General features: G+C 40.6%; 1 protein-coding gene across 2 annotated transcripts in view; it reads left to right on the top strand.

Annotated features, from left to right (window-relative positions):
- LOC111565432 (inositol polyphosphate-5-phosphatase A) overlaps positions 1-22,575 on the top strand; it is a 164,945-nt gene that overhangs the window by 78,856 nt on the left and 63,514 nt on the right. For both annotated transcript variants that reach the window (XM_055018715.1, XM_055018716.1), the window contains 2 exons: positions 10,660-10,723; positions 13,461-13,564. In XM_055018715.1, coding sequence (XP_054874690.1) covers positions 10,660-10,723; positions 13,461-13,564 — 168 coding nt within the window. The remainder of the gene's footprint in view (positions 1-10,659; positions 10,724-13,460; positions 13,565-22,575) is intronic.

The raw sequence follows: 22,575 nt of genomic DNA, 5'->3' as shown, positions 1-22,575 counted from the left end.
CCTTGGAAGTGCTCTGCTTGCTTTGGTAAACTGCTCTAGCCAACGTCAACTCACCACAGCATGAGAGCAGACTGTGATGTTGCTCTTTAGTTAGATTAAAACCTTCACTGTTATATGCATAATGAGCATACAATGTCCTGGTGAGCCACTTGAAAATATAAGTATCGCTGAATTAAGATGAGGTGAAATTAACAAACTGCTGGACCTTGCATGTTATTTTCCTGCTCTGCAGGCTAAGAAAAGATTATCCATTTAAATGATCTTCAGTTGTCTTCTGGTACAGTGACAGGACTTTCAGATTCTCTCTGACCATGCTTGACTTTTGTGCCGGGCACTCCGCTTTGACCAAAAAGAATATTCAGTTGGAGAAACATGTAAAAGAAAAACAACAAACCTGTGATGACAGTTAAAAAATTACACAGATTATTTAATCCTAATAATTTTTTCCAGTTTGCTTGGTCTCAGTGTTATACAGATTTGTAAAGCTTTTGGCTTTTGAACTTCTCATTAGAAAAATAGGCATGTCATGTGACTGTTTTTGATGCTTTTTTTAGGGAAAATCCCTGGCTTCCCAGGATCTTTCTGCATGGAGTTTGCATGTTCTCCCTGTGTATGTGTGGGTTTTCTCCGGGTTCTCCGGCTTCCTCCCATAGTCCAAAAACATGCTGAGGTTAATTGGTAACTCTAAACTGTCTGTAGGTGTGAATGTGAATGTGATTGTCCCTATATGGAGCCCTATAATAGACTGGTGATTTGTCCAGGGTGTCCCCTTCCTTCATGCTAAGTCATCTGGATAGACTCCAGCCTCCCGCAACCCTAATGAGGATTAAGCAGTGTATAGATGATGGATGGATGTACTATTTGTCAGTTTTCTGCTTCTGAGGCTGCATTTCATATTTAGCTGCACCTGTGTCAAGTTGCAAACAAAATGCCCTCTCCATGCCTCCATTTAATTTATTTAAACATGAATTTATACACACTGTTCTGCCATGCATGGGATGATTTTGCCCAGCCTCATCAAGAGGTCACCAGTGGCCCAGGCCCCACAGGTGTAATCCCATTTACTTTGATCCTCTGTTTTTATGTCCTCGTTAAAAGCTGCTGAAGTAGCAACATGGTATTAGTAAATACGCAGCTGGAATATATATGAGCATTAATCATTCTCTCTAGTAAACAGGGCAGTACTGCCTTACTGGAAATTGGGAACCGGGCAAAAATGATGCTTTGAAATGAATTTTTTTTCCTTCAATTAATACAGGAGTGAGGTACCTTTCCTGTAAGCATACATCAAAATGTGCGCCACCACTTTTCGTTCTTATTGCTTTATCAGAAGACATATATTCAGACTGCTCTGAAAATAGAAACGAGGTGCTATTACTGTGTGTATCGAACATTTTTAACAAAATTATCAAACTCTTCCATCAGGATTATGCCGAAGAAGCCAGTGATGTGGTCTAGAGCGAAAAAAAAGTCGAATTGTAAAGAAGCTCTTTTAAAGTCTGAGTCATATCATGTACACGCGTATTCACTTTTCTTTTTTTGTTGAATGTCATTGCTATGATGGTTTTATTGCTTTAGACCCCTCTGTCGGGCAGGTTAGAGGAGCGACTGCACGACTGATGAGCGTGGCAGGAAATTGGCAGATGGAAGCATCCATTTCACCGCTAATTAGGGGGTCCAGAAGCCCGCCGACTGACAGGGTTCAACTGGGCAATGTAGTGCCTGCCAGCTCCCATCCCGTGCGCTTTATAAAACGCTCTTTAATTCCCCGGCACAATATCATTAACTTTGTAAGTGGATGAACACAATGGACAAGCAATTTAATTAACTTCTACCATTGAATGTTGGAGGGGAGACTAAATGAAATTAATGCACAATATTTCCCAGGGAGGCAGCCAACCTTGGGAGTGGGTCTGGATTGTTGGCAGGTCAGGCGCTGCCGTGGGTTTGGCCAATTATGCCTTGTTTAGACCCATCCATAATATTTTCCTCAAAAGAAAATAAAATCAGTGGTTTCGAGATCAATCATGAGCGTGCGTTGCTCTGCATTCTGGGAGATTTTAGAATAATGAAGTGGAAGCCCGGAAACGCTCTGCCAAAAGCCCTGAGAGTCACCAGAGCTGAAATACAGGTATCATAGCTGATCCATGCAGCACTTGGGGTTTACTTGAAATAGACAGGCAATGAAACACTGAATGGACCTTAGGTTTGGGAAATACAGCCAATATAGTGATCTGTCCAGCACTAGTGTCCAGACTGAAATGTCCTAACAACTGGATTGCCGTGAAATTTCATACAGACCTTGATAGAGGAAGAAGCCTACTGATTTTGGTGATTTCCCAAACTTTTCCTAGAACTACTCCATGACGGTTTCTTTTTTTGGCCTTTAGTGAAATGTCTCAACAATTATTGAATGGACTGCCATGAAATTGTATTCATGCTCCCCTGACGAGGAATCTTGAGGACTTACAGGTTGACGTGTGGCTGAGAGTGAAATGTCTTCCTGTCTGTTGAATGAATCATTATACAGTTTGGTACAGACATTGGTGTGTTGTGTGTCCATGTCGTATTTTTTGCACATTTTCAATTCTTGCATTTGAAAAAGTCAATGGAAATGACAATGCTCGAGAAATTTTTTTTTCTCTTGCATGGTGGTGTTTGACTTTTTGAAGACAAAATTATTAAGCACAAAGTGATAGAAACTTTTTTTTTTAAAAATTAATTTTGACACTGTGGACATTTAGCTCACATAGTTTATCAGCTGTTTCTGCTTCTTTCAGTGTCTTCATCTCCAGACAGCACAAAACATGTCCAACACTAGCCATTAAATAATAACTTTACTGATTATAAACAATAATAAAACTTCTGTTTTTGGACAAAGTTTATTTCTTCTTTGTATTGGTTTGCAAACAACTGAGGTATGTTTGGCGTTTCCCAATACATAGTATTTAAAATGCAGTGTGCCAAAAATACCATGGTATCATACTACATGAGGTTGGATCTTTCAGTATGCGTGTCAGCATGTTTTTCTGGCCATTCTGACCCATAATCCTGTGTGCAGTTGCATCAATACACATCATTGTGTCTCACACAAGTATAAAGAAAGAGTGTAGAGACAGACGACAACTCCATTGGCACTACAGACTGCTCATATCTTCCATCCATTATCTATACACTGCTTAGTCCTCATTTGGGTCGTTGGGGGGGCTATAGTCATTCCGAGCTGACTTAGGGTGAAAGCAGGAGACACCCTGGACAGGTCACCAGTCTATCACAGGACTACACATAGAGACAAACAATCACACTCACATTCACACCTACGGACAGTTTAGAGTTACCAATTAACCTCAGCATGTTTTTGGACTGCTGCACAGTGACTTGGTAGTTAGCACTTTTTCACCTTGCAGCTAGAAGATCCCCAATTCGCGTCCCGGCCTGGGCCACGTTTTTGGACTGTGGGAGGCCGGACCCACACATGCACAGGGAGAACATGCAAATTCCACACAGTAAGATCCCAGGCCCAGGCCGAGACGCGAACTGGGGATCTTCGAGCTGCGAAGCAATGGTGTTAACCACTGAGCCCCTGTGTGGCCCTGCTCACATCTTATGGTGCAATGTTACAACAAAATAGCATGCCTTAATTGTGTGCATACTACATGAGGCAGCACATACTTTGTGAGGAAAAGCTGTAATACATTGTTAAGTAAAAGGAAAATGTTTGTGAACACAGTTTTGATTTTGTCTCCAGCTTCTTCTTTATTACAGCCATGTGTAACATATACCACCACCTTTGGATAACGCTGTGCAGCCTCGTTTCATTTCTCCATAACAGTTCATGGAAACAATCTGATCTGATCTGCTGACTTTGTATTGAGCCGCTTTATTGGGCCAAAAAATAATTTAACTCAATGATTTGATTTATATATCAAATTTGATTTAGTTGACATTACAGGCTGCTAATCTGGCTGGAAGACTCCTGATGGATTTGTGAGCTAAACATTAGTATAAATGGGCTCATCTGACCATATTTTAATGCTGCAGGTCAGTCTTATTTGCTGTAGCCAGTAAAAATGAGGTTCAGGTGGCCTGCCTGGATCAGAATGGAGGCTCTGCAGTTCCTGTTTTAATTGCGAGGGATCAATACTAGTCCTGCTTTGCCATGTAAACCAATTTTCTAGCAAGGTTTGCACATGATGTCTCATGGGGGAAGTGGAAGAGCATTAAGAAGAGTAAGCTTAACTTAAATCTTAATTACTGTGAAATAAGTGAGTAAATTTACATGAACATGTTTCCTCTTGGTATATCTTTGAACACCCTGATTCTTTCCCCCTGTCCCTTACCTAAGGCCTCAACACACACACACACACACACGCACACACGCACACACACACACACACACACACACACACACACACACACACACACACACACACACACACACACACACACACACACACGCCCCAGAGACAAGGGCTCCTTCAGGACGTGACGGATGGCTCCAACACCCAGGCCGCTTTCAAATCACAGGAAGTGACAGAGGAAGTTTTAATGAGAGTTTTGTCTGTGTATCCAGTCAGGCCTTCCAGGCAGCCGATGAATAATAGACACGGTGGCTCAATACTCTGAATACTCAATCAATGGCACTGGGAGAGGGCCTTGGCAAACACATATGGCAGCCCGGGGTGGGTGGTGGGCTCAGGAGAGGTAGAAAATACTAAGGCTTCTCCATCTGTATCTCTGGGCTGAAAAAGCAAGCCATCTCTATTGATGCTGCTCACTTTTGTGCCGAGGTGTTTTTCTTCCAGGGGATGACAAACAGGCTGTTTGTGCAGCGACGCTCCCGTGAAGGTGCTCTTTTAGCCCCGGACGCTGTATATCAATGGGTCCCTTGCTGGGACATTGAGGGCTGATCTTGAAATAGATATGTGGATTGTCAGAGCACATAGCATGCTGTTCTATTGTCTGCTGACGGATTCGCCTTTTACACTTTGATTTGGAGTATGTTTAGAATTTAGTCATGTATGACTGCTGGTCTTTAGTGACTAATGAGGATATTATGCATCTATTAGTCAGAGCTTATGTCTGTGCCTCTTCCTCTAAGCTGTTTTGACATAGCATGTGTGCCTGATGTATCGCAACACCATTTCTTCATGACAGCATATCTGATTGACCTTTCCGATAAGACCGCGCTTGTGTGTGTTTTGGTTTTATGTTTCTGTGTGCAGCTCCATGTGGAAGTGTGGTATCACTCGTGATTTGACAGATGAGGAGACCCCAGGGATTTCTGAGCAATGAGATATAAACTGGAAAACAGCCCATTTTGTCTCTTCTGACTAGAAGGCAAAATGCAGCAGAAAACCCTGAGGAGATATTTCTCTGAGGCGGCTGTAACAAGCTCGTAGCCTCTACACAGAGATAACCCTGATTACAGTGCAAGCATCACTTTATTGGAGGTACTGTTAAAGGAGAATTACGGTTTATTACAACCTCTGGATTATTTTTCAGTTATTACTGAGGTCTGGGACCTTGGTAGTTTGGCTTTATAGGAACACCAGCATTCAGCCTATCAGACAGAAAGATAAGGAAATCTAGCTTAACTCGTGATGTGCTTGCCCTACAGGTTCTTTTTATGATATGAAAAAAAGTACAGAAATGTAGCCAGATTACTTGTATACTCTGTTTATTACTCTATTTAGAAAAGAGAAAGAAAGAAAAAGGTGAAAAAAAGGATTAGAACATTTCTTGTATGGTGTAGCCCTGGCAAAGGCATCTGAAATATTTTTTTCTTTGGTTGCACTCATTATGGTACTGAATTAAACAGTGAAACAAATTAGTTGTTTTGCTTTGTGTGGTGGCAACAAAGTCTGTAGGACCTGTTTTTGGTCAACATCATCCTTTTCATTTATATATACATTTAATATAATCTTATCAGTATAGGTACAAACTATAATTAATCTTGGATGTTTCCACAGGTGTTTAATTCAGAAATGAGACAGCAGTGATAAAGATCAGAAAGCAAGATTTACATACAGATTAAAAGAGTAAGTGGGGGTACTATACATCGAAACATACAGTAAGGAGGAAAAATAGATAATAGCAATGTTATGGGCTCAGTTAAAGCTGAAATTGGCAATATTTTTGTATCATTGAGGAAAAAATCTATACTAATCTTTGAACTTAATTTTCAAAAGGTTTAAGAGGAAACTCTACTTCTGCATATCTTCCTGGCTCTGTTCTCAGGCTTTAGAAAATCTAGCAGATTTCAGCCAAATAATCAGAAGAGATGGCAACAAAGTCCACAGTGTGGTAGATGTGGTGTTTTTGTTGATCTATTTTCCAAATTTGTGCCTACTGCAACTTCCATCCATCCATTATCTATACACCTCTTAATCCTCATTTAGGTCGAGGGGGCTATCCCAGCTGACTAAGGGTGAAGGTAGGGGATACCCTGGCTTTAGAATTTATAATTATCAATTAACCTCAGCATATTGTTGGATGGGGATCTTCTAGCTGCAAGGCAACAGTGCTAACCACCGAGGCGAACTTAAGCCTTCTTATTTCTTACACTGATCCATGTTAAAATATAAAAGGACCGTAACAGTGGTATCCTGCCCTTTTTCTGAACAAGTATCATCCCTAGGTGTGATGGGGAGGTCCTAACTTGTTTTACCCCAACAATCTGTAATTTCAACTCAAAAGGCATTGCGCTGTTGAACATTTAAAAGCAGTGAAAGAACAAGTTCTGTATTGAATTCTAGGCCGGAGTAGTATACAGCCTAATCTAGTCAGCCATGCTCTGTTACAACTGGCATTATTTACGTGAACTTCCCTTGCTGAGGCGACTTTTTTTTATTCTGTCGTGTATTTTTCTATAAAAACCTTCACTGGACACATGTTCTCATCGCTATGCTCCACAAACCCATAAGGCTGCAGTGGTGTCCGTGCGATGGCAGAACATTACCCTCTGAAGCTGTACAGTGACACTGTGATGACACTGGAGTGTGTATGTGTCAGCTCTCCTGGGACTGGCCACTCTCCCTTAGCACAGATTGGAGGTGAGACCTTGAAGAAAAATTATTACTTTTATGTTTGCTTTATGGCTCATTTTTCACATTAAACGCAGAAAATCTATTCACGGGTCACAGAATTCCTGCTTCTCTTCGTCGGCCAGAACTAATTTTTGCAGCCCTCGGTATCGATAAAGCATTCAGCGGAGCAAAGTATGCAGGCTATGTACTGCAGCTCTCAAGTCTCTATTTTCCAGCAGCCAGTCTATTGGGACTTGTTCAGCCCGTATCTGCTGGGGTTTTGGAAATGTCAGCTGCACACACACATATGCACATGGAGAGCGAGCACAGCCGCCGTTGTGTCAGTGTGCCCTTATCTGTGAGCGGCGTAGCCAATATGACTTGTGATAAGAGATAGCATTGCCAGAATGAGTCATAAAACCCCAGCTTTTATGGCGCGGTTATTGTCTTTCTGTCTACAATTATAGTGATTACTCATTTCCCCTTACCTCCCCTGCGGCCCTCATGGTGCACTTAATAGACTGCATTTTACTAATGGAAAATTAAGTAGCCGCTGTGGCAGTGGGGTTTATAAATATGTAAAATATACTTTTAATTATTTCAAGTGAATCTGGCAGCTAATCAATAAAGAGGGACGTGACAAACATACGTTTGACAAAGGCCATTGTAAAGCTACTGGTAAAAGATAAGCATGGCCTGTCAGCGCAGTCCAACCCTAATGAATATTTTGAGCCTGTCATGTAAAGAGACAAATGGATTAATTGCGCCCTGCTAATATAATAGCTTCTTCATGAAGAGTGCAGGAGGGAGGCAGAGGAGAGGAGAGAGAGCAGCAGCTGCTGGGCTCTGAACCCCAGTGTCAAATGAATATTTATTAGGGTGGAGGGTTAAGTAGATTTTTGCGATTACATGGATAGCCACTTAAGCATAGTTGTTTATCATTTATTTGATAATTGATTCATGAGGATTTGTTTGATGTCATATTAATTTTGTTTTTAGTAGTCATAGTCATTGAAGGCCTATAGAGGGACAATGTTTCAAATGAAAATCAATGTTTTAATCATCCACTTATTATTTTTTTAGTGGCTATTATTAGGTTAGTAAATACATTGTTTTAGGTAAATCAGAAAAGAAATTGAATGTCACAATTTTCCAGAGCCTGTGGTGGAATCTCTATATAATTGTTTTATTTAATTGGCAGCAAGGGTCAACCGATTTTTTTTTCAGCATCAATACTGATTATTATCAATGAAGAGACCAATACCTGATATTTGCATCTAATATACACCTGCAGTAAAAATGAAAATCTTTGTGTCAAAATTTAGAATAACATAAACTCAACGACAAAACTTTGTTGAAATGCCATTTGTTGAATTAAAACAGATCTTTTCAACATTTAGTTGTTGTTGTTGATCGGCTGTTACTGGTGACGTGTAGCAGAGGACAACAGAGAAAGGCCAAAATAGTGTGTAGGACTACACTTTTTTTTGAAAATATGTAGCTGTGATTTTTACAGTTTGATTTGTAATAGGATTTTTATTCTCATAAGTGGAATCTTACCTCAGTATTCACTTTGTAACACACTTAAAATATTTAATTTGTCATTTGCATGTTAGATACAGTCAAAAGTGTTACTCTGACATAAGGAAAACTGCAGGAATTTATTAAAACACTTTAAACCCTGGATCAGGCATGATGCATAATGTAGGCTTTTCTACATTCTTAACACCCTTGCAATTTGGAATTTCATTATTTAAATTTTAAAACAATTAATTGTTCAACCTTTATAGTGCATTTTTGAATGAATTATTGGGAATTGGTGAAATACAAAAGGATTCTGATCATTTGTAAAATGCTTGTATCTGATTATCAATCACATTCAGTTTACTCTGCTGTAAGGCACAGAATAGGAAAAATACTCATGTTTGAATTTGAATCTTTTAGATAATTTTCCTTCATGGCTTAAACATTAATCACACACATTTTTTGTCCATTCATTTTCTGTTGATTAAGTGGTAGCAGTACTTTGACTTGGCAAAAATGCACAAGTCTCCAGTTTAATTTAAAATAAAAAGAAACATACACCCTTCTTTCCTCCATAGCGTAATGATATTTCAAAATGTTCATTTTAACTTCACTACCCGCTGAAATATTCACTCAAACAGCAGCAGTTAGCATAGTGGCACATTTTGACAAATAGCCCAGTTTTCCGTCCCCGGCCATGTTTTCCGATCCATCTCTGTCTGCAAGTCTGTCGTTGGCACTCTGAGGTGAAAGAGAACATAAAGACAAGTGAGCACAAATAAGCGTAGAGGGTCTTCCTGGAAGCCGTCCTCTTCGCAATGGGAAGCTGTGACCTTGAGTCCTGCCTTCGCCCAACGCCGTCCCCTCTCATATGCACCCCCCCTCCTCCTCACCCTCCCTTCCCTCCGTCCTCCGTCGGAGCAGGAGAGGGAATGACGGAGGGAGGGGAGCGGCTGGTGACCCGAACCCCCGCCGCGGTTCTCATCAATTAAATGTGCGACAGTGTTTTCTGTCTGCTGAACTTATATGTCAAGGAGATGGGCAGGACCTCATGTTTGTGCTTTTGACAAATCAGCAAATGTTTAATCTCAAGATGTGCCGGTGCTCATAAATAATGCAGAGGCCGGGCCGGGCCCAAACTCTCACCCAGCATGTCGGAAGGAGAGGTGTCTGCACCCGGCCTCAATAGGAAAATGTAGGAAAAGACTAAATCCTCCTTCATGCCTCAAGCCTTTTTTCCCTCCTGTTGTCTCCTCCTTCTTTTCATCACAGCCTTGCATCCACATCACTCATCTCTCATTTACTGTACCTGAGCTTTCCTTTTCCTCTTATCTTCCAACTTTGTCACTGTATTTCTTACCTCACTCGACTCACTCATATTTTAATTTGGTCGCTCTGGTCCTTATCGGAAAAGTTACTCGCCACCTTCCGCCTCTCTCTTTGAGTGGAGAAAGGAGACTCAGAATTATCCTGAGCCAAAGGTCTGCTATCTCAAAGACACAGGGGATTGAGCTTGAGCTCCATTTGCCCTAAATGTAAAGAGGCCAACAGAAAGCAGTGTAGTGGACTGTGAACCGCATCAAATCCCCCTCTGCACGACTCTCACTTCTTCCCACAGACTTTGATTGGCTTGTCCACTGACTGGGAAAGTTTTCTGATTGTTCACAGGGAAAATTAAGATTTTAAGCCTATTGAAGTTGATCTTTGCTCATTGAAAAGTCCATCTGAATGTGTCCTTTGAAAGCTCAAATTGTTGACTCGTCACATTAGAAGACTCCAGAATAGGAGAGTGCGCTGAGCGTACTGTACTGAGAGCACGGTGCACCTGTTGTTGTGTAGCTGATGGTGTGTAGTGTTTGTGGAGTGTGCCGTAGAGTGTGCAAGATGCTGTGTTGGCTTCACTTTCAATCCAGTTTATTAGTCGGGCGTTTTCACATCAGGTCACTGAAAAGCTTTTGCACAGGGGTCTTTGAAACTAATGTAAGAAAACATAGCTACTGAACAGGTTTTCATCTTCATCTGTGAAATAAAAGATTCAGATCTATTCAATAAATACAAAAGTGTAATAAAAATGCCACAAAAATCTCAGAGTCTTCTCTTCTTGCAGGCTCTTGGAAGTTTCTACTTTATCCACGAGTCTTTGAAAAACATCCACCAGTTTGATTTCAAAGGTAAGACCCTCCCTCCTCTATCCAACACGCATATACATCATCACAACTGTCCTGAAATGAAATCCTCATATCATGGCCCGTTATCCCACCCCTGCATATCACACACAACTATATCACACACAGGCTATTCCTGCTTCCATCAAAACCAGGCGCTAAGATTGGCTTTGAGAATAATGTAAAAGGAGCGGGACAGAATGGTAATGCTTATTAATATTAGGATTTAATTCATACGATTTCGGGCCTACAGTAATGGTGTGCGGCAAGTTATTGGACAGTTACAGCAGTCTCATCAGCCTGCGGTGTCAGAGGGCCCCGGGGTCCAGCGACCACGCTAATTAAAGAAGGGATATAGATGTGGAGGCGTCTCGCTTCCTATTAGACCCAAGTCAGCATTAGCACCAGTTACCCCCAGTGAAGGACAGGGCGAAGGCAGGGGACGGGTCGACAGGGGAGAAGACCACTCTCCACATACACGTACTTTTTAGATTGGATTTAAAATCATAATCACATGACCTGCTGCACCTACTGTGTACTCGGTTGGTTCTTTCCCACAGCAGATATTTACACAATACCATAAATGAAGCAGCTAAATGGAATTCAAACAACTTTCATTTTATTATGTAGCCTACATCTGTTCTTTTTCTGCTATGGCAGGTCAACATGTTTTCTGTAAAAAGACTAGTTGGATACTTATTAACCCTTAGATGCATGACTGATTGGACCCTACATTTTCCCATAAGTGGGTCAAAAATGACCTGTATAAGAATCAATGTGTTTTTATGCCATTTTTGTCATTTTGGTTAAGAATAATTGTTTTTTTTTATTTTTTGTATTATATTTTTGTCCACACAAGAATGATTTCATGTTTGAAATATGCTTATTTTTCATTTTATAACAGATTTTGAACATTTTGATGATTGAAAAAGAAGAATATTACACAGAACAGCAATAGAAGAATGTCAACATCTATTTTGTAGACATTTTTCCACTCTTTTCCTCTAGCAATTGCTACTCTCCGTCCCTCCAAGTTTGTGCATCACCTCTTGTATGATATTATCAGTGATAAAGAACTTGGAGTTGTAATACAAACATTGCAATTTCTTTAAAAGTATAAACGGTAGCTCAAAAAATTAAATGGAATGATATCAAAAATAGCTTGAAAAATGAAATGATAAAAGCTTTTCATTACAAAGATATTGCAAGAAAATGACCTCACCAGGTCATTGTGACCCACTTATGTATCTAAGGGTTCACAGAGATTTCTGAGAACTGTGAAACACTAGGCTCCTTGCAAAGATTGAAACTGAATGGACATGAGAGGCATAACCACGCAGCGTTCGCCGAAACACTCACAGTGTTTTGAACAAAATTGGAATCAAAGCAAAGTATGTCTTTTCATAATTTCACATTTCTCCTCCTAAGGCATAAAATGCGGTATTCTCAACCTTCACCATATCCACTTTAACTTTTTTCTCATACGTTTTAATGCAAAATGCAAATAATAAAATCATTCAAAAACATTTTTTTTAAATGAGCAGATCTGTAAATAAAACAAAAACTTAAGATTTAAAATGATCTGATTGGTTCCAAATTGCAATCTCTGTGTTAATATAGGTCTGATATGATATTGTCGGAGTGATTTCAGGCTATTTAAATGAAACTGCCTGAACTGTCAGTGTGAGCACAGAGTCCATATTGAAGCTCATACACGTTGCTGCCAAGAATGAGTTATTTAAATGTTTGTGGGGGGCAACTGGTGATAATCTGGGGGGCTGCAACAGATTGTTGTAATGACATCATGACCGTATCAACACCTAGATTGAAATATCCAACCAATCTGATCATGTCAAGTCTTCAGATTATTTTTATATGAAGATCCACTGCATGCCATAGATGAGGTGTTTCAAACATAAAAGCGGCCCACCAGAGGGTCCAATCCGACCCGTTGGATGACTTTAAAGTGTAAAAATCACAGAGAAGACATTAACTGCAAATTGTAAATTTGTAAAACTGTAAATTTAAAATACTTTATACATCTACGATATCATTCAATTCCAGATACCGGACACTAAATGGTTTGTGCCTTCGTAGAAACTCTGTGATCTGTTACTTGTAATATGTAAATGTTAAAATGAGGCATAACGTTGTTGAAATTCCACTTATTTTTCGTAGGAAATTTCAGTCTGTTCATAATGCTTTCTAAAAAGGTAGTTCATTAAATGTTGATATTTTCAGAGCTGTGCTTTTTTGCACTAAGACATCGAAAAAAATTTGGAGTTGTGGTTATTTATAGGTTTTTTGGCAGTGATTTTACTGGTTCGGCCCACTTCAGATCGAATTGGACTGTATGTGGCCCCTGAACTAAAATGAGTTTGACACCCCTGCCTTAGATGATGTACAAAGTACACACAATAGGAGAATGTTACTTGAACACACAATCTGTATAATCCACAGCAATATTCCAGTGGGATCAAAGACAGGCACATCTTCTTTATTTTACATGTCCCACTTGTTTCTTGTGCTGAATGCAGATGTTCCTCTCTCTGACCAGCAGGTGGGGCAGTTGTCTGAGGAAGTGGCTGCAGCTGTCAGTGCAATTAAAAGATTCAGACTCACACATGGGGTCTCCAAAAATTAACCTTCTGTGGTTGTAACAATGTCTGTTTTTCTTCCTCTTGTTGTCTCTGTCACCCCACCCCCTTCCCTCCTCTCTCAATCCCTTCCATCTCCTCTTCAGCTAAGAAATTTAAGAAAGTGGTGGGGAAGGAAACCTGCTCAGAGACACTAGAAAGCACACCTTCGCTGGAGAAGGAGAAGTTTCCACAGGACTACTTTCCTGAGGTGGGTTTTGTAATAAACACACTTGAGTGATGAGTGACAGCTGAGATGTGTACTGACTATCATCACAGTGAAAGGAGGACATGTGACGTGACTTTGACGAAGCTCTAAAATGAAAAAATAATTACCGATATATTGGAAATAAGTGTCTTTTTAACTTTCTACCATGCATATCATTTAATATTACATATAATAAGTGGAAATCATATGCAAAATGCCACAACTATAAAGTCGTATTTTGTTATTTTAGATATCCACAATGCCAAACTTCAATAATCTGTATTTAAAAAAGGACATTTCTTTTTCATTGCCTTCTCAAACCCATTTCATTTTCTTTGTATCTATATTTTCTTTTCCTTTATGGTCACATTTATTTTCTACTTCAGGGAAATCCAGCTGACACATGGCTGATCTGAAGACAAATCAGTCCAACGGATTCAAATCTCGAAAGAACGTCCTCGTTGTGTTTCCCGTGTCCCGCGGAGCAATTCTCTGCTCACTCCGCTGTGTTCGGTTTTCTGGTTTCGGCGTGGTGTGCCGTCAGAGGGGGAGCTGAGTGCTGAGCATAGCTGTGCTGATATAGTAATAAAGAGCACGACCGCCCGTGTGTCATCCCCGCACTCCCCACTCATCTGTCAACCATGCTCCGACGGCCGCCTTCGCAAATATATGCAAAACAGATGGATACGGCCCTTTCACACACTTCCCCCCAATTTCCGTCTCTTTCACACACTGCAGGACCCCCACCTCTCTGAGCCACCGTAGATATACACACAAACATATGCATACACACACACACACACCCAAACAGCTTCAGGTTTCCCACTTTCCCATTCCAGAGATGATCTAAAACCAATTACACTGATTGAGGTGCAAAGCCATTTAAAATGATTACAGCAAAGCATTGTTCTGCATTTAACAGGACAAGCAAAGAAAACCACAAAACAAACCTGGCACAGCGTACCGTGAGAAGGATGAGGCGAGTGATGTAGAGAGAAAGGAGGTGTGTGTGGTGGTGGTGGGGCAGATGAGAAAAGTTTTGCCCGGTGATTTATGCCTCTTTCCCGGCTGGGATATGAATCTGGGATGATGCTCCAGAGAGCAGCACTCCAGATAATGTTAGCCCATTTAAAAAGAGCAGATTTGTGTAGTCTATCAGGGTCGCAGAGTATTTTTTTTCCCTCTCCTGCCTCCCTCCCTCCCACCTCCGACGGCCCCTCCGTAGTGAGAAATTGGTTGTTATCATAGATCACAGATACTGCTCAAACCTCTTATGAAAGATGAATTAATTTCACTAATGCTTTAATGCAAAGCTCTCATGAGGGAGGCAGACTGGTGATAACCCCTGCCTCGTCCCCGCTTCCTCCGCTAGTGATTTATGCCCTCTTTTAGTAGATGAAACCGCCTAGATTTGCCATCCATCTGCAGCTTTGAGGAATCCTATTACATGGGGATCTTGGACCGGACAGGATGCCGCACACAGTCCAAAACCCGCTGCTCAGTTTTGGATCACACCGCCTTAGATATGTAGAGCAATTGTTGTAACAAGTGTGGAAGGATACTCAAAGCGCATCATGAAAAGTCATCAAAAAGGACACAGAGGGCAGGCATCTTGTTTACATCCTCACATAGCTAATTTGCAGTACTAATACAGTGCATTTAAAAATCATCCAGGTTGTCAGCCAGAATCCTCTGAGGAAGGTTAGACAGTGACAGCACACAGCTCAGGTGGACACAGAGACAGATGTGTGTTTTCCCTGCGTGTGTCTTACCTTTACAGTCTCCCATTAATAAAGTGTCACTGGTGATGACATCATGGTGGGAGAGCTGTGTGTTTAGGACAGAGAAACAAGATGTCATTCACTACATCTCAGTGCACTTGAGTGCTGTGTGAGACTTTAGACTCATGAATCAGAGTTCACAATTCGCAAACCCTCGCAAGTGTCTTCGCATCTGGTTTAATTATCCATTCAGCTGCCAAATTTTTTCTGAGATTAGTCAGTTTGTCATCAACAGCTCAGACTTTACAAGAATATAAAGCAGAGAAAAGCACTTTTTTTGTGTGTCAGTCGACTCATCAGTTAACAGACTTATTGTTTCAGCTTAGTGTGTGCTAAATCCATTATATTGTGGTTTGTGTACTTTATAAACATGGAGGTATAAAAATAAACACTGTAATAATATGAAGTAGCTTACTACTGCCATTACTCTATGCCCTCAAGAACACAATGCCCCCAACCTTTAATAATAGTAATAATTTAATCCAGTTTTTACAGGGTTTCTGCAGGGCATTAAAAAGCATTAATAGTCATTAAGTTGATTTTGCAAAAATTAAGGCCTTAAGTGGAATTAAAAATCATTAAATTTGATTCTTAGTGGCATTAAAAATTCTTTCTGCAGTTTTCAAGAAAATATTTGACAATAATAATATATAATTATAGACTGCAATTCGTCAGATATGTGTATTTGTGTAAACATGCCGAACCGTTGTGATAATTATTCCAGCCGGTTGGGTACAATTGCTAAAAACTGCATGTTTTTAAAGTGGCCGGCAGGCTGGACCAGGTGGAGGAGAGCTGGGAAATGGGGAAATGCAAATTCCAGCAAAAATGGCTAGAAAACGTGCATTTCAGAGAATGACTACAGCCTATTGGTGGTCAGGGGTGGTTTCTGGATTCAGAAATAGTGAAATGTAGGGACAGTTTTCATATAAAAATCATCTTTTACTAAAAAAACAAAAAAAATGAACCCGTGTAATTCGTTGAGTTCACAGTCGTGGCATTAAAATTTTTGCAGTATAGCATTAAGATGGTATTAAAAAGCATTAAATTTGACTGGTTGATATCTGCAGAAACCCTGTTTTATGTAGAAACTGGGTAGTAGTTGTCCAGCTAAAAAATAGCATAATCTTGACCCCTCACTGCCCACTGCTTGCTTTGCAGACCACCAGATATATTTACTTTCTAGAGCTGCTGCTGCTAACTCTGAAAAGTCTTATCAATGAGCAAAACACACAATTGCTCTGCTGTTGGCCACACGAACCCTTAGTGTTATCACATTGTGCAGCTAATGGTGCTAAAGTTAAAATTAGATTTGATCGTATGTTCACAGGTCAGAGCTCTGTGGAAACTGTGAAGATTGTAAAGACATTCAGGGGTGTTGGAAATTATAAGACAGATTTGAAACAAATGAACAGGAACTGGGCGACTCCAGTGCAACCTGCATTTAGCTGGTGTCAATCCTGTTTGCTTCTCTCCTGCTGTCTGTGCTCACATATACCACATATACTGTATTTTAGTACAAAACATGTTCGTCTTTCTGTTGTCAAGACAATTGAATGAGTGTGGAACTACTGACGCAAATGAAGACTACATCTTAACTAACAGTTACTTTTGACCAGACCAAGAAAGAAGACCAAGTCACCATGCTCAGAAACCAAACATAATGACCATGCTGTGAATTCACCTGTATCTCCGTGTAAATGGTTGTTCAGACAGAAGGCTCGAAGTGACAAAATGCTGTAGTTTTACCCTCACATTCACTTTTGTCAGCTCCACACTGTCAGTCACAGATGCAGAGAGAGTTTTCTTCCTGAAGGAAGCTTGAACAGTAGCCGTTAAGCTGTATTTAACCCTATAGACAGTGAAACAGCCCTCTGTCAGGACTAAAACTAGGGGGTTATAAAGTCATAGTAAAATCAAACATGTTTACAGTACTAAAAGCTAAAACTGTAAATAAAAATGTTAGAGATGTGTAAGACTTTCATTAATTTCCCAAAAAGGGCTCAATATGGGACTTTTAATGTCCAGCTAGTGCGAAAAGAGAAGCAATTATAAATTGAACCAAGCAAGACTGTTTTCCGGAATAATAGTATTTATTTGTTTTACCTAAATCACGTTGACTTTCTATTTCAGCTTTTAAAAGTGACTAAACTCAGTGGCATGAAATAAAATATTGGGGTAAATTACTTACATTCACAGTCTCTGCTTGTGGCCGTTTCTCCTCCTAGTTTGATTCTGATTTAAGTGACAAGCTCTCCATATGCAAAACCCCAGTTCTTTCCATAATCCTACCTTGAGTTATAGCTGTAAGTGAAGGGGAGAGAAGCAGGGACATTAATTGAAATGCTGAATAAGAAGGAAGTGGACAAAATTGTGGGCGCATTCCTTTTGAAAGGTCGCCGTGATGGATTTGGCGGCTTGTCGTTTCCCGTTGTTCCGTCAATCTCTCCACCTCCCCAGTGGGAATTAATATATTTATTTGTTTGGCACAGCAATACATGCCTCCCAAAACCATTGCATCATAAGGATTTGTCATTGCCTTATATAAATAAAGTATACGACCCAGACCTTAATGTGCCCTTGGTATTGATTGTTTTACACAACCGTAGGAAAAAAAAAAGAAAGAGGAAGGAAGAAAATAGCAGACAGGCTGTAGATCAACATCCATATGAGTTTGTATTTGTTGTTTGGCACCATGAGCGTGTCCATAAAAGCATTGACTTTTCATAGCCTTTTAGTGCCCCCTGTAGTAAGCTCTGATACGGGGCTGTGATTACTTTCAAGTTCTGCCCCTGATGAAAGTTAACTTCCTTCATGTTTTTCTCCTTATGATTTAAACGGCACACGTAATTCATCGACGTGATGCGTACGTTAAGGAGATGAAGTCATTTAAACTGGCATTGCTTGTAAAAAGCTATCTGCATTTATCACCAGACAAGACACCTGTGACACAGATGCTGTTTTCTGAGACAGGCGTGATCCATGAGACTGCAAGGAGCTCATAAACGAGGGGCTAATGTTGAAATGAAAGCGAAATGAAGGCTTTCTTCGCTCATTTTTTGGGTATACAGAAGGCTCAGAAAACTGATTTCGTAGCTACTACGGAAATCCTTTTTGGGCTGCATCATTTTCCTCTCAGCTTGTTTGGTTTACTGTGTGAATTTTTAGAGCTCATGGCATTCCTGCATCATGACAAGGACAGTGACTGCTCTCTGTGCTTGTGTTACGTCTTTATCCAGCCAGCCCCTACACACACACACACACACACACACACACGCACACACACACACACACACACACACACCCACACACACACACTCATGTAAGCGAGGCCTGCTGTTATTTGATGGCCCCCTTGGATGATGGAATAAAGATAAATGTGACTGTCTACTGGGGCTCAAATCAATCAGCGTTTGTGTGTATTACTTATTACTCACAGTGCATTTCTGTCACAGGGCTTTTGTCTAACCCCCCCCTCCCTGTCCTGGGCTCTTCTATCACCCCCCCTCCTGAGCATCACCCCGCCATAATATTATTTATGGGGGTCGGACTTTGAGCTGAAATATAAGAAAGGTCAGAGAATCAAACGGGATGGACCGAGAAACAGTGGCAGGAGGGTGTTTTGGTCAAGAGCTTGGAGTGTGATTGTATCTGAGTGTGTGTGTGTGTATGTGTCGTGTCACGTCTGACATTTTATAGGAGTGTAGTTTTCCATTGGACACAGCTGGGGAGTTTTATGTAGTAGTTGCAAGTGCATCTGATGGGTTTGACTTTTCCTCCACTCATCTTTTTTTAAAATTTTTTTGTTGTCTATCATCGCCTCTGTGCATGCGTGTGCGTGTGTGTGCATGTAGCGGTCAGTCCTTATATTGCCCAGCATCCATGGAAGTGACCCCGTGTGGAGCCGCCGTTCATCACTGTCATGGGCGGAGACGCCATCGGTGACCTGTGGAAGGTCAGCCAATGTCACCCCGAGCCTTTCTGACCTTCTACCGTTGCCCCTCGACTCCAACCATCACCCCTCCCCCCCACTGACTCTTTATAGCCACCACACCTGATATATGATATTATTACATGTGACCTATCCGTTTCATCCAAAATGCCTTCCATTCAGAAATAACAGCAACACAGCAAGTGTATTGGCTGAACTCTTAAATGTTAAAAACGTCAGGGTGGTTTTTTTTTTGCGTTATGTGTGTGTGATAAAGGGACGGAGGGGAGTGGTGATGAGGATGATGTTTCAGCAGGAGATTAAATGGGGCTGGACAGCATCTGTGTCATCATCTCCGCTCCAGTATCAGCTGTAGCAACCAAATCATAATGTCATCATGTCAACCAATAGAGAAGGACACTCCTCTTCTTCTGCACTTTGATTGATTGCGTGAGATAATCATCTTAACTCGACTCACGTTACCAAACAAAAGCACTTAAATTGGGTGAAATAAATAGACGGAGATGCTCTTGTTTTCACTTTGTTCGAATACGTGGATGCATGCGCCGCTTTGCTGTGACGGTCGTCTGTGTGTTTGCCCCGTGTGTGTGTGTGTGTGTGTGTGTGTGTGTGTGTGTGTGTGTGTGTGTGTGTGTGTGTGTGTGTGTGTGTGTGTGTGTGTGTGTGTGTGTGTGTGTGTGTGTGTGTGTGTGTGTGTGTGTGTGTGTGTGTGTGTGTGTGTGTGTGTGTGCGTGTGTGTTGTGAGCGTGTTTATAAGCAAGCGATGAAGCAGGGGGTCAATCAGTCATATGTGGAGGAAATGGGGCAATCTGGGGCCGGGTGTCAAGAAAGTGATGGATTTTAATGCTGCGATTGTAGTTAATGGCTCTTTAAATTAAATCGAGATTAAACGTCTCTGGCGGCAGTCAGAGCTCGTACGGGTACTGAGCAACTCCCCCCCTCCACTCCCGCCAACCCACTCTTCATCTTGTCCCTCCTCATCCTCTCGTAAGACTTTCTTTCCTCAACTTTACGTTGACAAACACGAGCAGCACACTAATGGATTTTTCATGCAACAAAGTAATGTGTCTTTCAAACCACATGTACATTCTGTGTGTGATTCCTGGATTTAGTTACTCGAGCCTTATTGCTTGTGTTTATCTTTTTTAATATATTCATTTAGCTTAAAAAACAGATTTCTCAAGTGTATGTTCAATCTGTTTTGCTCCAGTGTGACACTCATATCTAATTCCATTTGCTCCTTTCAAAGTCACAATATTGGGGCAGCGAGTTATAATTGGGCCCATACATCCTGCTGAGGCAGTATGGATTAATTCAAGTATGCTAATGTAATTCAATTTGATACAGTTAATCTTGTACTAATGCAGATTGAAGGATGTGAGGCGCAATCAAATACCTCTTAGCCCTTTAATTTGCATCTGAGTTTTTTAAATAAAATTAGTCAATTTGTAATTATGTGACCTGGCCCATAATTAGTTTATTCATCACCGCAGTTAACTCCCCATTAGGGGTATCAGAGGGAGATAGACAGAAAAAGAGAGAGGTTGCGGGAAAGAGACTTATTTATCTATTCAGAATGGGAACACTCACAACACCAATTTGTCTCTCATTTAATAACCAGCTTCATGGTGAATCATGTGCTGTTTGAGGAAGATCTTTGGGCTTGTGATTGGATAATTAGCTCAAAGCTGGTGGGATGTGATCAAACAGCAGATACTAGATGTTTATACTGAGTGATCTCACTGACCTCTTCAAGCCTCTTTTGACCTGACAAGTGTTGCACAGGTCAGAAATGTCAGCACTGCTATCTGGGGCTGTACAATTAATTGAAATATTTTTAAAATTGCAAAATGTCCAAATGTAGTGTCCAAACGGTAAAATGTGTTGCTTTAAATGAAGCGCTGTGGTCCTACAGAGATGCCCCAGAAGGATACGCTTGCTTGTTTGGTGGAGAAGGGAGCAAAAATCACATCATCATATTTTTTTTTTCCAGTGAGAATGGGAAAAAATGGCCATTCTCACTAAAATTGTGACTCATATCACAATCGCATTATGGGGTAACATAATCACAAATATGATCATTTTTACAGATTCTTGACCTCTAGTGCCGGGGTGTCGAACCCACGGCACATACAGTCCAATTTGATCTCAGGTAGGCCAGACCGGTGAAGTCACAGCATAATAGCCTATAAATAGCGACAAGTCCAAGTTTTTCCCCTTTGTTTTAGTGCAAAAAAAGTACAATTTTCAAAATGTTCATTTTTAACCCTTTGATACCGATCGTTGCAAATTCACATCGTACCACTTTCATTCAGACTGCAGCTGAGATAGCATATCCATTCCCCAAATGCCAGTTTGTGCATATTGAGTACATACCTCAGAACCTTTTGCAAGCACTGGTTTCTCATAGGACCGGTCAGAGTGGGACCTAATTATTATATATCTGTTATTATTATTATATATCTGTTCTATATGTAATAGACAAATTAACAATCAATATATATAGATATAGATATAGATATAGATATATATAGAGCGAGAGAGAGAGAGAGATAGAGATAGATATATATATATAGATATATATAGATATATATAATTGCAAATAAATTCAGTTGTCAAGAGGTTAATGGGCTGTCTTTTTACAAAACATTATGAACAATCTGAAATTTCTTAAGAATTATAAGTGCAGTTTCAACAATATTATGCCTCAGTTTATCATTCACGCATTACAACACAACATTTAGTCACAGGTTACTGGAACTGAATGATATAGTAGGTCTACAAATGATTTTAATTTTACAGTTTTACAACTTGCAGTTAATGTTTTCTCTATAATTTTTTGCACTTTGCAAAGTCATCCCATGGGCCAGATAGGACCTTCTGACGTGGCGCTTTTGGCCCACGGTCCGTATGTTTGACACCCCTGCTCTAGTGTCATAACTGATTCAGACCTAACATCATGCAGCAATCCTGCTATGGAAAACTGCTTTTAATGACTGAAAAAATATAGAGAGACTGCTTAGCCTTTAGCTGCAGGCAGATGCAGAAAACCTGATAGATGCATTTATTTCTACTGCAATTACTCCCTCACTGTTCTACCCAAAAAGACTGTGAGTAGACTCCAAACAAGGAAGGACAAATGTGATCAACTCCTGTTTTTAACTTGTGGTCGATAAAGCCCTGAATGGCTTTGCTCTAAAGCTCACTCAGTATGAACCTATCAGAAGTCTTAAAGCTCAGGCCAGCAGAGTTGAAACAAAGGCTGATAAAGCAGCTTTTAG

The sequence above is a fragment of the Amphiprion ocellaris genome, chromosome 16 (assembly GCF_022539595.1).
Source record: "Amphiprion ocellaris isolate individual 3 ecotype Okinawa chromosome 16, ASM2253959v1, whole genome shotgun sequence".
NCBI lineage: Eukaryota > Metazoa > Chordata > Actinopteri > Pomacentridae > Amphiprion > Amphiprion ocellaris.
This window is presented reverse-complemented; position numbering and strand designations above follow the sequence as displayed.